Genomic DNA, 13,963 nt, shown 5'->3' on the forward strand with positions numbered 1-13,963 from the left:
GCCAGAATGTTTCAGCACTCAGGGAGGCTCCAGACAAGTCTGCCCAATTTTATATAAACGCTTAGATAGGCATGGAATGAGTTTTCTGGATGTCTAGTTTTTCATTCTATTCATTTCTCTCTTCATTTTTGTTGCTATTTTCTATTTATTTATTTGTTCATTTGCCTTATTTTTTTTCTAGTTCTACTCAAATTAGGAAGCAATGCACTTTCCCAGGAAGCCTCTTCAAATAGTTTGCTCTTTAGTCTAGTGAAAATACAAACCTGATAGGGTCATTTTTTTTTAAAGTCGCATTCACATATCTTTAAGGTAGATAAAAACCCCATGCCTTCAACCAAATCTAGTCAAATTAGAAATTTCCTAAGTGGATTACAAATGTTAAACTCAGAAGCGATCCCAACCACACTTTTTTGTTGATAAAGAAGTTTTAGTCCTTCTAACTGTCTCACTTCATATACAAGGCAAGTGGAAACATTGACCCCAAAAGTATTGAGCCTTGTTGCCCTTAGACTCTAAGGCTTTGAGTGTTGCCAGCTAACCACCAGGCCATACTAGACATGCCTTTTGGCAGCACTCTGCCTTTTGGCTCTGGTCTTTATTTTGTAGGTGGGGTCATGGTAAAGACCTGATCTGGTCTTTATGTAGATAATATCCATCTGCAATCTAAAAGCAGTGCCTTCCACTATTTGGGCCATCTGGTCTACCTACTGAAAAACATAGAAAAATTTCTTTCCAGCAAAGAAATATATGGCTGAAACTAGGATCAACAAATGCCTCACTGGAGGAGTTAGAGCTGAGGATGGAGTCAATGGCTTCCCTGGAAAATGTTTTAAAATGCTTGTGGCTCAGTTCCACATTAATACAGCAGCAATCAAAATAGACTGAGGGAAAAGTTATGAATAGACTTATTTTGTAAAGTCACTTTACACACCCAGCAAAACCAACCAAGGGTAACATCGGCTCTCTGAGCATTGATGTTACTTAAATCCCTCTTTTGAGTGCCTTCAATTTAATTTGGCCAGTTAGGTGCATTTTGTTGCTTTTTCCTAGTTTTCTGGAAAATAAAAAAGGAGCTATGCAGATGTTGCCCACTGTGTGGAAGGACTGAACATGCTTAGTGGGAGTGCCTTGCTGACTTCTGAATGAAAGCCTTGTTACCTGAAGGTGTTTGCCAGATAAAGTTTGACATGAACCCTGAGGGCAAGGGAAAGAATTAGCCTTTTCAGTATGACTGCCAGTGTCCCATACCCAGAGGTGATATCAGTGCTGGATTCCATCCTTGAGCTCCTCCCACCATTTAGAGGTGACAGTTCCCTAACTCCTGTTTAGAATAACTAGTCCAAGTATCTAGATCAGCCCTGAAAAGATCCCAGATGGTGACCAGCCTGCCTACCCTTCAAGTCTTCCATACCGATGTGGGGAATATCATTCTTGTTCTTTAAAAAATATTGTCAAACACATGCTTTGTTCACTTTGGTCAGATGGCCACTTCCAAGCTGTCAGCTTTGCCCAGCTGCTCCAAAGACTAATTTGTAAGTTTAAAATAAAACCATATCCAAACTCACAAACATGAAGACTGGGTGTGTGAGGACCATAAGTTTGGGCTCCAGGGTTCAACCTAGCCCACAACCAGGTCCACGCAGCCTCCTTTTTAGCCACTAGAGGGAAGGACAATCCCAGACCTAATTCAACCCACTGTGACCACCAGTGGAGTGTAAGAGTTAGCCATGGTCTCTCTGAGGGTACAAAGGTATTGTGGGTTATTCTGCGTCCCAGGCTAACATGGGGAGAATAACCTATTTCATTTTATTTTTTTTTCCAGTTCTCTCAGGCCAGGCACACCACAGCCCTTTGAAACGATCTGTTTCCCTTACCCCACCCATGAATGTGCCAAACCAGCCTCTAGGACATGGATGGATGTCTCATGAGGACTTACGAGCTAGAGGACCCCAGTGCCTCCCATCCGATCATGCCCCCCTGTCTCCACAAAGCAGTGTAGCCTCTTCAGGAAGTGGTGGGAGTGAACACTTAGAAGATCAGACCACTGCTCGTAACACATTCCAAGAAGAAGGTAGTGGTATGAAAGGTGAGTGACCACATGAGGAACCAAGAGGCCCTCCCTTGATTTGGAGTCCAAGGGGAAAGAGAGGTGGTCAGTAAGAGAGATGGAGCCCAGCTCCTTACCTTAGGCTTGTGTGTTCAAGCCACACCTTCCAGAACTCCAGAACTGGCCCTGGAGGACAGGGCTTGGAGCCTCTTCCCAGCTGATAATGATGTTAGCTGGTGAGACAATAGCCAGGCAGCCTTTTGGGACAATGCCAAGGGCAGGCTCTGAAAGTGCTCTGAAGCTGCCATTAATACACAGTCCTTAAAGTTTACTATTTCTGATCTTTGATCAGTGGTCGATGGTCATTTGCCCTGACCCAGAAGCCAGAGCAAAGAAGGTTGACATCCTCTTTTCTGATTTCTGTGCACAGACTCTTGGACAATAGGGGCTCCTGCTACCCTGGATAGGGTCATCTGAGAAAAGGCCAAGCTACTCTACCCTCTGCTTTGCTGTGGCCAGGGACCTGTCACTAATTCAGAAACAAACAAACAAACAAACAAACCAAAAAAAAAACTATTGATCTTTTATATCTTTACTTTCTCTCAGTGAAGCATTGTAGTAATACTTCTTTTTATTACCCCCTTTTTGTTCGATGGCCAAAGAAACCTTAAGGCCCCTTTCTCTGCATCTGCTTCAGGGACGTGAAAACCTTTGGTGTTTTAAGCCTGATAGTAGATTTGCATATTGATGATAAAGGCTTATTGTGCAGCCTAAATAAATGTTCCTACATTGGCTGTCAATGTACCCTCTCCTACAGATCCTCCTCGGGAGACGGAGATTTCCAAATTACTGTTGATGGGTTCACAGAGGATGCATGCATTCTGTATTTTTAGACACCAGTTGTTGGAGGGATAGAAGTCCTTAGGGAAAGATACTCATCAGAGACATGCTGATAACAATGTTAGCTAGTGAGACAACAACCAGGCAGGCTTCTGGGACAATGCTGAGGACAGGCTCTGAGAAGGGCTTCCATGCTGCTTTTAATCCACACTCCTGATGTTTGCTGTTACTAATCCTCCCCTTACAAAAGAGGAGGCTCTTGGCCTCATCCCTCCCAACATGGGAACCTAGCACAGAGAGTATGCCCTCATCTTCTCAGGTGCCAGATATGAGAGAGAGCTAGGCTGAACAGTGGACCCCATCAACTTAGGGAGTGAGGCTCCAGTCTTTCTCTCAGTGGTTTCTGGAGATGTCTCCCTAGCCCAGTCCCTTCCCATGATAGTCATGTGATGAGAGACCTGTGAAATTTGGGTGTGTCTTCAAATTTTCCTCTGGGGATGCAAATGGGTCTTTATTTGCAATGCAGCTAATGCAATGGGTCATTTGGGCATATAGGGTGTATAACCCTCTTCCACAGGGCTTAGGGAACTGCACCATAATGTTGAAGAATAGGCAAAACCCATTCCGAAGCAATGCTATGTCCAGTGTCTGGACATCCTGATTCCGGGACAGAACCCCACTGGTTATTCAAAGGAGCATTGACTGGATGTTGACCAACATGTGGACTTAAGAATAGGCCATTTGCTTGGAAGAATGCTGACTTCACTGTCTGGTGTCTGAACATGCTTAGTCGGTCCTTTTACTTTACTTTCTTTCTTTCTTGTTATTTCTTCATTTGTTTGGAGGGCTTATACACACACTCTCCCAAAGTGTGCAAATGTGTGCTTGCGGGCTCCTAAGGTAAGACGTGAATAGAAATGATGTACTGATTTTAAAGAAACATGAGCGAAAGGGGAAATTGAATGAATATCCCATTTGCTTGGTTTTGGGGGGGTTGTTGTTGTTTTCTGGATAAAAAGTCAGACACTTCCCAAAACTCAAGGGGCACCTATAGATAAGCTCTCTTGACTCCTTTCTCGAGAATTAATAAGAATTGTCTTCTCAAAGCTTAGTCACAGAGTCACGCCGACAAAATGTCATACCCAAGATTTTCATTGTGAGCGCATAGGTATCAGTGAAAAAGAAGCTCTCTGGTGACTGGTTGGAACAAAGGATTCTCTCCATGTGTTTCTGCCTGCTTTCATCTATTGAACTTACTTTTCTTAAAGAAAGTGGATGGGGAAATCAATGTATAAGGACACTAGCCAGTAACAGGGAAAAAATTCAAGAGAAGGAATGTAATAGATGATGAATTCTATTAATAGGGAAAATACATTTCACTTCAGCTGACAATGTCAGGTAATAGAAATGTCCAAACCCCCCAAACACATTCTGATGTGGCATAGGGCCAGTATTTGTTGAGCACAAATGTTCCTTACCCAGCCCTGTAGTGAGGTGGCCACCAAGAACTCCTCTACATGTAGGTTACTCAACATGGCCTCTTAAAGTTGCATCTAGGAATCAGCCATTAATATACCCATCCCAAGGGTTTGTCATTTGGTCTCCAGGCCTAAAAGCAGATGATCATGTGAATTTCCAAATGAAGTATCACTTTCTGAGTAGTGGCCTATGAAGTTGAGTGATGTATCTGAGAAGAACCAGCTCTAAAAGTGGAACCCCATGCTTGCTGTCCTGTGCCTTGGGTCCCTTGGCAGGGGCAGAGACACTCAAAACAGCTGCTTTTCTAATTTTCAAATGTCTGATCTGCAAGAACAAGGAAGCTGGAGTAGAATTTGGAAGGGTTCCCATATCCTCTGGGAATACATATCACCCTTGCTTCACATCTTGGAAAAACAATAAAAGCCATCATAAATTGCATTCATCTTTCTAGCCAAGTGGTTGGTGTACATGGCTGAAATCCTGGGTTTGTTCTTGCCTACCTTCTCATCTGGACAGAATAGTCAGCTTGGCTACCATCCTCCCTTGGGAATGGCCCTCTTGGGTCAAGCATACAGAATAAGCCCTCGGGATTAATTGCTTCCTCCTGAATCTCTGTGCTTTGCTTCTTCTAGTAAACACTTTTCCTAGTGATTTTGGGTTGGCTGTATGGAACAAACACATAGGGCCCTGGGCTAAAGACAAGCCAAGCATAGGATTGAGTACCTCACTTGAACTCTCAAGCAGCAACATGAGCCGGAATATGAAATTTTCCTGTTACCAATCCCTCAGGACGCGGCCACTTAGAAGTGTTTGGACTAGCTATGCTGGCTATGTTTTAAATTCTGGTGTCTGTGTTCTTTTCAAAGGTTTCACTGTGACTTATCCCAGGAGAGAGACTCTTGATTCTGAGTCGGCACTAAGCTATAAGATCCCTCATTTCCAGGGAGCAGATGAATTGAATATACTCTTAGTTCTTATCTCAGGTGGGAAGAGAGAAGAAAGTCTCATATTACTAAATTATTTCTTTCCTAGAAAGAAGGCAGCCTGGTGACAGAAGGAATGTATCTGCCCCTCAGAGTAGCACGGCAAACTCTCTGTGACGATGAAGCCAACATCCAGAGGTTTATCCGAGGGCCAGGCTCCTGGTGTGGCTTTGGTATTGGAGAAAATCCTTGATTCGATTTTGTCCTCATTTAAGTCATTGGACTTCTCAGTACCTCCTGAGCTCTGGGGAGACTCACATTAACACCAGGTAGCTGATGCGGAGACACTGCTGGGGAAGAACAGTCTCTCAGACATTTGTCTGCGCTTGAAGCAAGCATCAAGACAGGCCCAATTCAAACAGGATAGAGGGCTCTAGAATAGGTATGACCTGTAGCTAAGCCTCAAAGCATGGTTACAGGTCACCAGTATAGACGGAAGGTATTCTGTGCTGAGGGGACAGCATTGTGAACTAGTGTAAGGAAGGGGAACAATCTATGGCTAAGGTATTAAAGGCAGGTGGCAAACAGATCTGCACAGGAGGAGCTGGATCTTCACCTTGCAAAGGATTGTGCCTGGTGCCTTTTATTCTGAAATTGCCAACGGAATTTATACATTAAAGCCACCTGCTTAAATTTGTGTATTAGCAAATGGAACCCGCACAACAGTATGGAAAGTAAAGGGGAGGGGTTTCTGGATTTGAAAGCCAATGGAGAGGTGGAGGATTTTTCAGCAATAGAGGAAAGTGACCCTGGGCCAATTCAAGTGGCGATGAGAATGGGGACCAAGGACTGTGACACAGTAACTCCATGAGAAACAATTGTGAGGACTTGGTGACAACTGAATGTGACAGCTGATGAGGAGGAGGCATTTAGGATGACATCCAGGTTTCTTCGTGGGATATCTAGAGGAGTCCTCTATGTTGCAGGGCCTATGGGAATCAATGAGGGGCAGTCTGGGGCATGGTGAATAGGGGACCTTGGAGCAGTCCTGTGGAGGTGTCCAAGTACTGGGTGACCGGACAGGGGCTCCATGCTCCTCCATGGCTGAGCTGAGCAATTTCAGTGTTAAGCATACATGAAAGGGTGTTGGGAAGTTCCTCTGGAGGAATGCATTCCAAGAGTGGGAAAGCAAATGGATTTGGCTGTAGGAAGAATGGTTGGTTGCCTGGATGAGGGAGTAGAGATTGATACTATATGCTCTTGGTGGGAGCTGCAGCCTCATTATCGCAGAACAACATTAACTGGGTATACTTGTGGCATGCTGCTCCCCATTAGCACAAAAATACAGAGGTAATAGAACTACTTGATTATTATGTGTGTATGGGCATAATAGGGACAAAAAAGGGAGCTCCTGGCTGGAGTAACATTGACAGGCACACAGTAGTTAAGAATGGAGAAGGCCATTGACTGTGAAAATGTTTATCTTTTTAAGGAAGTCTCTCTGCTGAAACTTGAGTAAACTTTTTCTCCCCGTAACAAATAAAACATATGGTCTCCTAGCAAATAGCTGGTTTAGAATTGGAGTTGTTTTTGAAATGTGGGTCTTTGATCCTTGGCCTCTCTCAGAATGTAAATGAGAGAAATTATTTAGAGGTGAGCTCTTTAAAAAAAAAAAAAAAAGGAAATCGTGAGAAAACTTTGTAGGAAAGATTTTTGCATGCAGCACTTCTGGGGGTCTTAAAGGTCTGAGTGACGGAGCGGGCGTGGTGTGGTGCCATGAGTGACACACTTTTCAGCACAGCTATCATGGAAAATGGTTTAGATGCAGAATGGTGCCTTTGCAGGTGTTACCTTGAATGCATTTAACTTGAATAAATTCGCTGTTGTTTTTTGTTTTGTTTTGTGGTTTGTTGTCAATGTTGTTGTTGTGTGTTGTTTAACTCCCTGATGTGGCCATGTGACCTGCACAAATGGGTCTTCCTGGGCTTGGAATTGTGCTAATTCTGATAAGCTGAGAACTCTGATGTCTTTGAAAAGCCAATTCCAGGACTCCTCCTAGATCCTAAAGATCTCAGGACTTTTAACCTCGACTCCTTGCTGAGTGTGTCTTTAGCTAGAGGACTTTCAGAGCCTCTCCTTCCCTTTAACAAAACAAAACAAAACAGGCCATTTAAAGAACAGTACTAAGGAATCTGTGGTAAATGGGAGCACCCGAAAGAAATTTAGTTCACTGTTTGCATCTAATTCTTTGAAGTATTTTACCTCAAATTTGTTTGTTCAAAGACTCCTGGTATGTCTCCATGAGAGAGGGGCCTTCCTGAAACACTCCAGACACTCCTCAGGATCATGAGTTCCCCTCAAGAGGAAGAGCTCCTGAGGACCCAACAGGCATCCTCCTCCTTTTGCTCAGTGCCTGGAACAGAACTAGGCTCTTCATTCCACTCTGGCCAAAAATAAAGATAGGCTTTCTGATGTCACTAAACTGCTGCTCTTTTTCTTGAAGGATTTGCTTTCTCTCTGATTTCAACAGTGAAGTGTTAGTCCCTTCATAGCCATCCTTTGTATTTTTTCTCTCCCTCAGAGAGCAAGGATGCAGCCCACGTCTTAGAGAGAAGGCTGTTTGAGATCAGCCTGACTCTCTGTGAGGAATAAGTTGATTTCTGTCATCAGGTACCTAGAGTGCCACAAATAAGCTCTCTTGTGGGAAACTGCTTGTTCATGTTTCTCTCTTCTAGATAAAGAGCTACCTCAATTTCTCCCCCTCCTGTTGCTTCCCTTATCAACTTGTCCTCACTTGAGGTTGGGCGCTGCATGCCTTGTTGACCTGGCTGGCATCTGCAGCAGGCATAAGCTTAATAAAGCAGCCCACGTTCTCACAGGAGCCCAGCTTCCGTGTGAGTGAGGACATGACTCAAATCCTCTCTGTGGTCATAGTATCCAAACCCTAAAAGGATATAGAAATGAGCACGGTATAAAATTTGATCCCATTGCTAAAGACCCGTGGGTGTACACAGAACATACGCAAGATGAGTGTGTAGCTGTTATCCAAAATAGCCTGGAGAAGATAAACCAACGTGGCCTATAACAGGAGCTAGAAGGAGCATCAGGAAGGATGGAAACCCCATACCCACAACGCCTGCCACCCTACAGCTTCACCATGTCTCCATCCTAATCTCACTCAGTGTTCCTTGTCTATGTGCTGACACTGACTTTCATGGCAGAACCAGCAAGCATGAGATTGACAAGGCAAGTTGTTCTCCAGCTCAACCGGCTTTTCCACATGTTTTCCCTCTCACCAAAGGATCCGTCTTCAGTCCCTATTCTTCCTGACATCCAAGTACCATCAGTTTCCACCCTTTTGTTCTCCTCTCACCCTTCTCAAGCACTCCTCTAGGGCTTCTCAAACTCCTGTCCTGGCCTTGTCTCACCATCCTCCAGCCACCTTCCCACGACCACCATCATCTTTCTGATGCAACCCGTGTCTCCAAATGTGCAGGTTTCAATGGTTTTTCATCCTCCACAAGACAACAATCTACTTTCCTTGTTTTGACATTTCATATCTCAGGTACCTGACTTCCCTGCTTCTGTGTCTATGCTTTCTCTCTAGCTGTTTCCACCATTCACCAAGCATTTTCTCTGCCGTAAATGCTCTGTGGCTCTGGCTTTTGCTTCTGATGTTCCTACCATGTGAATGGCCTCTATAAAGTGGTTTGCCCAATAGATTCCAAGCTGATGCTCCTCCAAATAGCCGGATGCAGGGAGCTTCCTCTCACGGCTTTGGAAAACCCAAGTGTACCTTGTTCTGTGCCATCCCAGGATTTGGGTATCCTCAGTGCTTATACTGAAACTGTTACAATTTTTGAACGGGACTCAGTCATGTTCTCTGGATCACAAGTTCCTTGATGACAATGGCAACTCTTTACAAGGTCTGACCTCTACTAATAGTACCTAGTAAACGTTGAATAAATAGCATTCCGTCAGTTGGCAGGGAGATCTGCCTCGTGTGTAACAGAAAAGAAGTATCTTTCTCTTTTTTATACTGCATAAGAATATGTTGTTCTAGCTTGGGACCTGTATTGCTATGTCCAACCGAAGCAAACTAGATGGAGTTAAACAGCTGTACCCCGAAGACATGCCAAATTTACACTTAACTTCTCTGCAAAACACCCTCTGTTCTTCATGTTCCTGAATTTTCCAACCATAGCCACAGCTTCCCACATAGAAATGGTGTCCAAGCTAAGAAGTTAAAACGGTTCTCAGGTTGGGTGTTGGTGGTGCATGCCTTTAATCCCAGCCCTTGGGAGGCAGAGGCAGAGGCAGGCAGATCTCTGTGAGTTTGAGACGAGCCTAGTCTCCAGAACGAGTGCCAGGATAGGCTCCAAAGCTGCACAGAGAAACCCTGTCTCGAAAAACCAAAAAAAAAAAAAAAAAAATGGTTCTCAGCATTGTATCTAACAGGATGGCATCTAGGCTTTGGTTGGAGCTCATGCAAATTTCTTAGAGAATTCAGCAACTCAGTCTTTGGAATACTTGCTTGTGGGAATGAAACTCTCAGTTCTCTTGCTTGTTTCCCTTTTAGTGGAGTTCTGTTTTCATCTCTGGCAAGGGGGCAGTGACTTGGTAGGCTATGTGCTTTTCTGTTGTTCTTTTGGGATTCATTGTTGTTGTCAGTCAGGCTCTCACTGTATAGCTGGCTTGTGTTCTTAAGGACTGAGATTTCCTCCTCTTTGCTCACCTACCCTCACTGCAGAAAGGAGAAAGAACTTCTTAGGCACATGGCACAGAGCTAAGCACTGTACAAGCAGGCTGACTGCCTTAAGGAATGTAAGGTCAAAGGAGCCTACATTTCCCAGGAATATGCCTGGAAATAACTCATCAGGAAGACCTAGCTCATCCTGTTGTAAAGTTGTATAGGGACCTGTTCCAGGAAAACTACACCCAGTGACCTGCATTTTAAATAAAGGAGCAAGGCAAGCTTGGCTGGTCCTGCCTATCCCAGAGGATTTGGGCTGTCCAAATTGCTTCTTAGAAAAGATCTACTAGCAACAAGAGTTGCCCCTCATGCTTCCTGACTCAAGACACGCTATTGTCACTTCAGCTCATAAGACACCCAGTTTGCAACTTTAAAGCTGAGGGTTTTGCTCGTCTTACCATCAGTTGATTTTGCATGACTAAGCTTTAGGGCACTTGGTTTTTTTTTTTTTTTTAAAAAAAAGGGGGGTGTCCATGGAATTGCTCCATCCTCTTTTGTGGTGAATTGTGTCCAAGTGTAACACTGGATTGTCCAGACTTGTCTGAATCATGACTGTTGTGTTTTCTGAGCAATGATTAGGTACTTTTCAAAGATATGAATGGCAAACACAAAGCCTGGTGACCGAGTGATGGCATGTAGCCCATCAGAACAGTAGAGATGTGGTTAGCATGGCTACTCATATCAACCCATGGTTACCCCTGTCTGTAGAAGTGTTAGTGTTTTTTCAACAAAAGCAAATATGTGGTGGAGAATGAACTCTGGTGGAAGAGCTCTAGGATGTTATATCAGGAAAAGTATAAGACTCCTGAAATCATGAGCCAGGGGTGGTGTGCACTGAGGAATGTGTTAGGAGTTAGCACTGTGCACCTGGAGAAGCCTTGTCTGAGTTAATAATGGTCCCAGAGGGACTCTCTTTTGTCACAGTAGACCGAAGGCCTTCCAAGCACAGAATCAAGTAGTCTGAAACAACAAAGTCTGTTCTGAATTGGATGTTCAATTCTAATTCTCAGAAATCCCACATCTGTGGTCCTCACACTACTGCAGAGTACAAAGTACCCTCAGCGAGCAGGTGATCGAATGCTATGCCTGTCTTTAAGGAGTTCACACCCGTCCATACTCCCTGAGCCTTGCTTTGGTTTCCCCGGGAGGCAAAGCCTGATGTCAGAGTTGACTGTCTTCCATTAGCCCTAGTTATCTACTCTAAACCTTGAAAAACTGGAAATTTCCATCTGTCCTTGAATACATGTGACTGGCTCATCAGTGCCTCACGATGGATCACTTTGTAACCAACAGTACAGAATCCTTTGACCAATATGAGTCATGATGTGATGATACCTCAGGAAAAGTGTAAATGACACTTACCCAGTGCCTTAGAATCTCAAAATGCTTGCAATCTCTATGTACTTAGCTCTATGCTAGTGATCTCTGCAGTCCTTGTGAGGGTTTGGTACAATATATGAAAGAACTGACACTCTGAAGACTGGGTTCTAGACGCCTCTTGACCCATTCTTACTCTGTGATCTACACTTAATGGAAAAATGTTGCCATCTACGATTCCAAAAACATTCCGAAGATCTCCTCAGCTCAAAATTTCTGACTTAAGCGACTTTGGGCAAATGATTTATTTTGGTTATAATTAGCAAAGCAATGACTAAGTTAGTAGCTTTTCCCTCCAGTGATTTTCTTAACTCTGAAACACCGAATTTGGGCTTTACTTCAGTTGTGCCTTGGAATGTCCATTACCTTGGAATGTCTAGGCAGTGTTTGGATCCTTGGTGTTGTGATATCTCTTGGGTTGGCATGCAAAGAAAGAGTCAAAGACACATTAAAATGCATCCCAAAGCTTGGGAAGGTGACTGTCAGTCCAGGGTGCCCTTTATCCCCCAGGGAGCTGGGGAGGCAGGAGAAGCATCAGGCAGGGTGTTTATGGGGTGTAGCTACTACATTATGTTTCCTGCTTCTAGAGGTGGCTGATACAGCTTATGGAGCTCCGCATTGAGTCTCAAAAAAAAAAAAAAAGTGTCTTGAGGGTATAGACTATTGTATCAGCATTCTGCATCAGTTCTTCCCAAGACAACAGTAAGATGGCCCACTCATGGCAGTGGCCCTTTACGTTTTATGTATTTATTTTTATTACCTCAAACTCCTTTGATAACTTCAAAGGCACTATGGAAGATATATATATATATATATATATTATATATATATATATATAATGAGAGAGAGAGAGAGAGAGAGAGAGAGAGAGAGAGAGAGAGAGTTCCTGTTTGCTCCGATATGCTTAACCCTCAAGTTAGCAAGTCTGGTCTGAGATAGAATAAAGGATCCAGTGGGGCTGTCAGGACCAGCCCTAAGCTTTCTGATGTTATCATTTGCTGCTCAAATTAAAGTAACATTTTTTTCTTTTTTTTCCTCTGGCCATCACCCTTTGCCCCTTTGTGTGTCCCCCTCCCCATCTTTTGTCACCTCTTCTTGTCCCTTTCATTTCTCTCCCCACCTCTTGCACATCTTGCACCACAGATGTTCCAGCTTGGTTGAAAAGCCTCCGCCTGCACAAATACGCTGCCCTGTTCTCACAGATGACTTATGAGGAGATGATGGCCCTTACTGAGTGTCAACTGGAGGCTCAGGTATGTGAGTGCTTGAAGGGATCCTTCTCTGAGACAAGGTCTTAAAGTTTCACTCCAAGCAGACATTGTTTGTACTCATAATTTACCTTTCCACCCAGTAGCTTGCCTGGGTTTGGGAACTGCCTGGTGCTGCCTGGTACCCCATCTGGTACCCCATGGTGAGTAAGTCTAGTAAGTCTAGGTTCTTGCCAGTTCAGTGGAAGACAAAAATCAACAGGCACTCACAGGGCAATGAAAGGGAGAGGATATTAGGAAAAGACAGATCCAAATATACCTTAAAAGTTCTAGCTATGTGGCTAAAGAGATGGCTCAGTGGTTCTTCCAGAGCTCCCGAGTTCAATTCCCAGCAACTGCAAGGTGGCTCACAACCATCTCTAGTGGAACCTGATGCCCTCTTCTGACACCAAGTTGTACATGCAGATAGAGTGCTCAGATACATAAAGAAAATAAATCTTTAAAAAAAATTCTGGGTGCTAAGAAAGAACCTGTGGCACTGCCTAGAAGTGACATCTCATCAATGTTCCTAAGAGCTTTGCCCCTGGCTCTTTTGTCCCCTATACCTTGGGTAGGGACAGATTCCTTGTCGGTTTATCCAATCTAGTCACATATCCCCTAACTTCTAATTGGACCAGTCAGTAGAAGCACCAGACACTCCACCACACTTTTCCAAAATGACTCACACTGGTCTTAGTTGAGATTGGAGTAAATTGTTTAAAATATTTTCTTCTAACCCTCAAATAGCATGGGGCAATGCTTGAGAATGAGACATCCAGGTCTCAGAGTTTATTTCCCTTCTGAAGTCATAAAAGGGGAGAATTCCCCTTTCCTTCTTAGGCCTCTTCCCCAAGTATGAATGCCAAAGACCAGGCAACAGTGCCCCTGAAACTAAGAATGCCTCTGCCATGCCAGGCTCTAGCCAACAGATCTAATGGATGCCTTTGTTTCTCTTGTTTAAAATGCTGTTTGCATGCTTCAAATTGACCCCAGTTTCCTTTGAGCAATAATTTGAAGAAATTGGTGGTCTAAATGAGTTAATATTTCTCCTGCAGGAAGGAGGGATTGTAGCACGTGGGGTGCGGTCTGGAAGGTAGCATGCCTCCCTGCCGACCTCAGCTTTCCTGTTGCTTATTCAGTACCCTCCATTCCCCTTCGGCAGGCCCGGCTAAATACCAGTATTGAGAGTGAGACAAAGCCTGGAGTCACTGGACATTCTCAGAGAGTGAAAAGCACTAATTTCAACTTCCTAACATTTCTCCCACACTTCTTGGATCCCAGGGCTTGCTGGGAACTA

General features: G+C 44.0%; 1 protein-coding gene across 4 annotated transcripts in view; it reads left to right on the plus strand.

Moving 5' to 3' along the window:
• Window positions 1-13,963, plus strand: part of Samd4a (sterile alpha motif domain containing 4A) — a 215,980-nt gene that overhangs the window by 162,302 nt on the left and 39,715 nt on the right. For 3 of the 4 annotated variants that reach the window (XM_027386537.2, XM_035452096.1, XM_027386539.2), the window contains 2 exons: window positions 1,823-2,086; window positions 12,563-12,672. In XM_027386537.2, coding sequence (XP_027242338.1) covers window positions 1,823-2,086; window positions 12,563-12,672 — 374 coding nt within the window. The remainder of the gene's footprint in view (window positions 1-1,822; window positions 2,087-12,562; window positions 12,673-13,963) is intronic. The other variant, XM_027386538.2, reaches the window with a different exon arrangement.

The sequence above is a fragment of the Cricetulus griseus genome (assembly GCF_003668045.3).
Source record: "Cricetulus griseus strain 17A/GY chromosome 1 unlocalized genomic scaffold, alternate assembly CriGri-PICRH-1.0 chr1_1, whole genome shotgun sequence".
Lineage (NCBI taxonomy): Eukaryota > Metazoa > Chordata > Mammalia > Rodentia > Cricetidae > Cricetulus > Cricetulus griseus.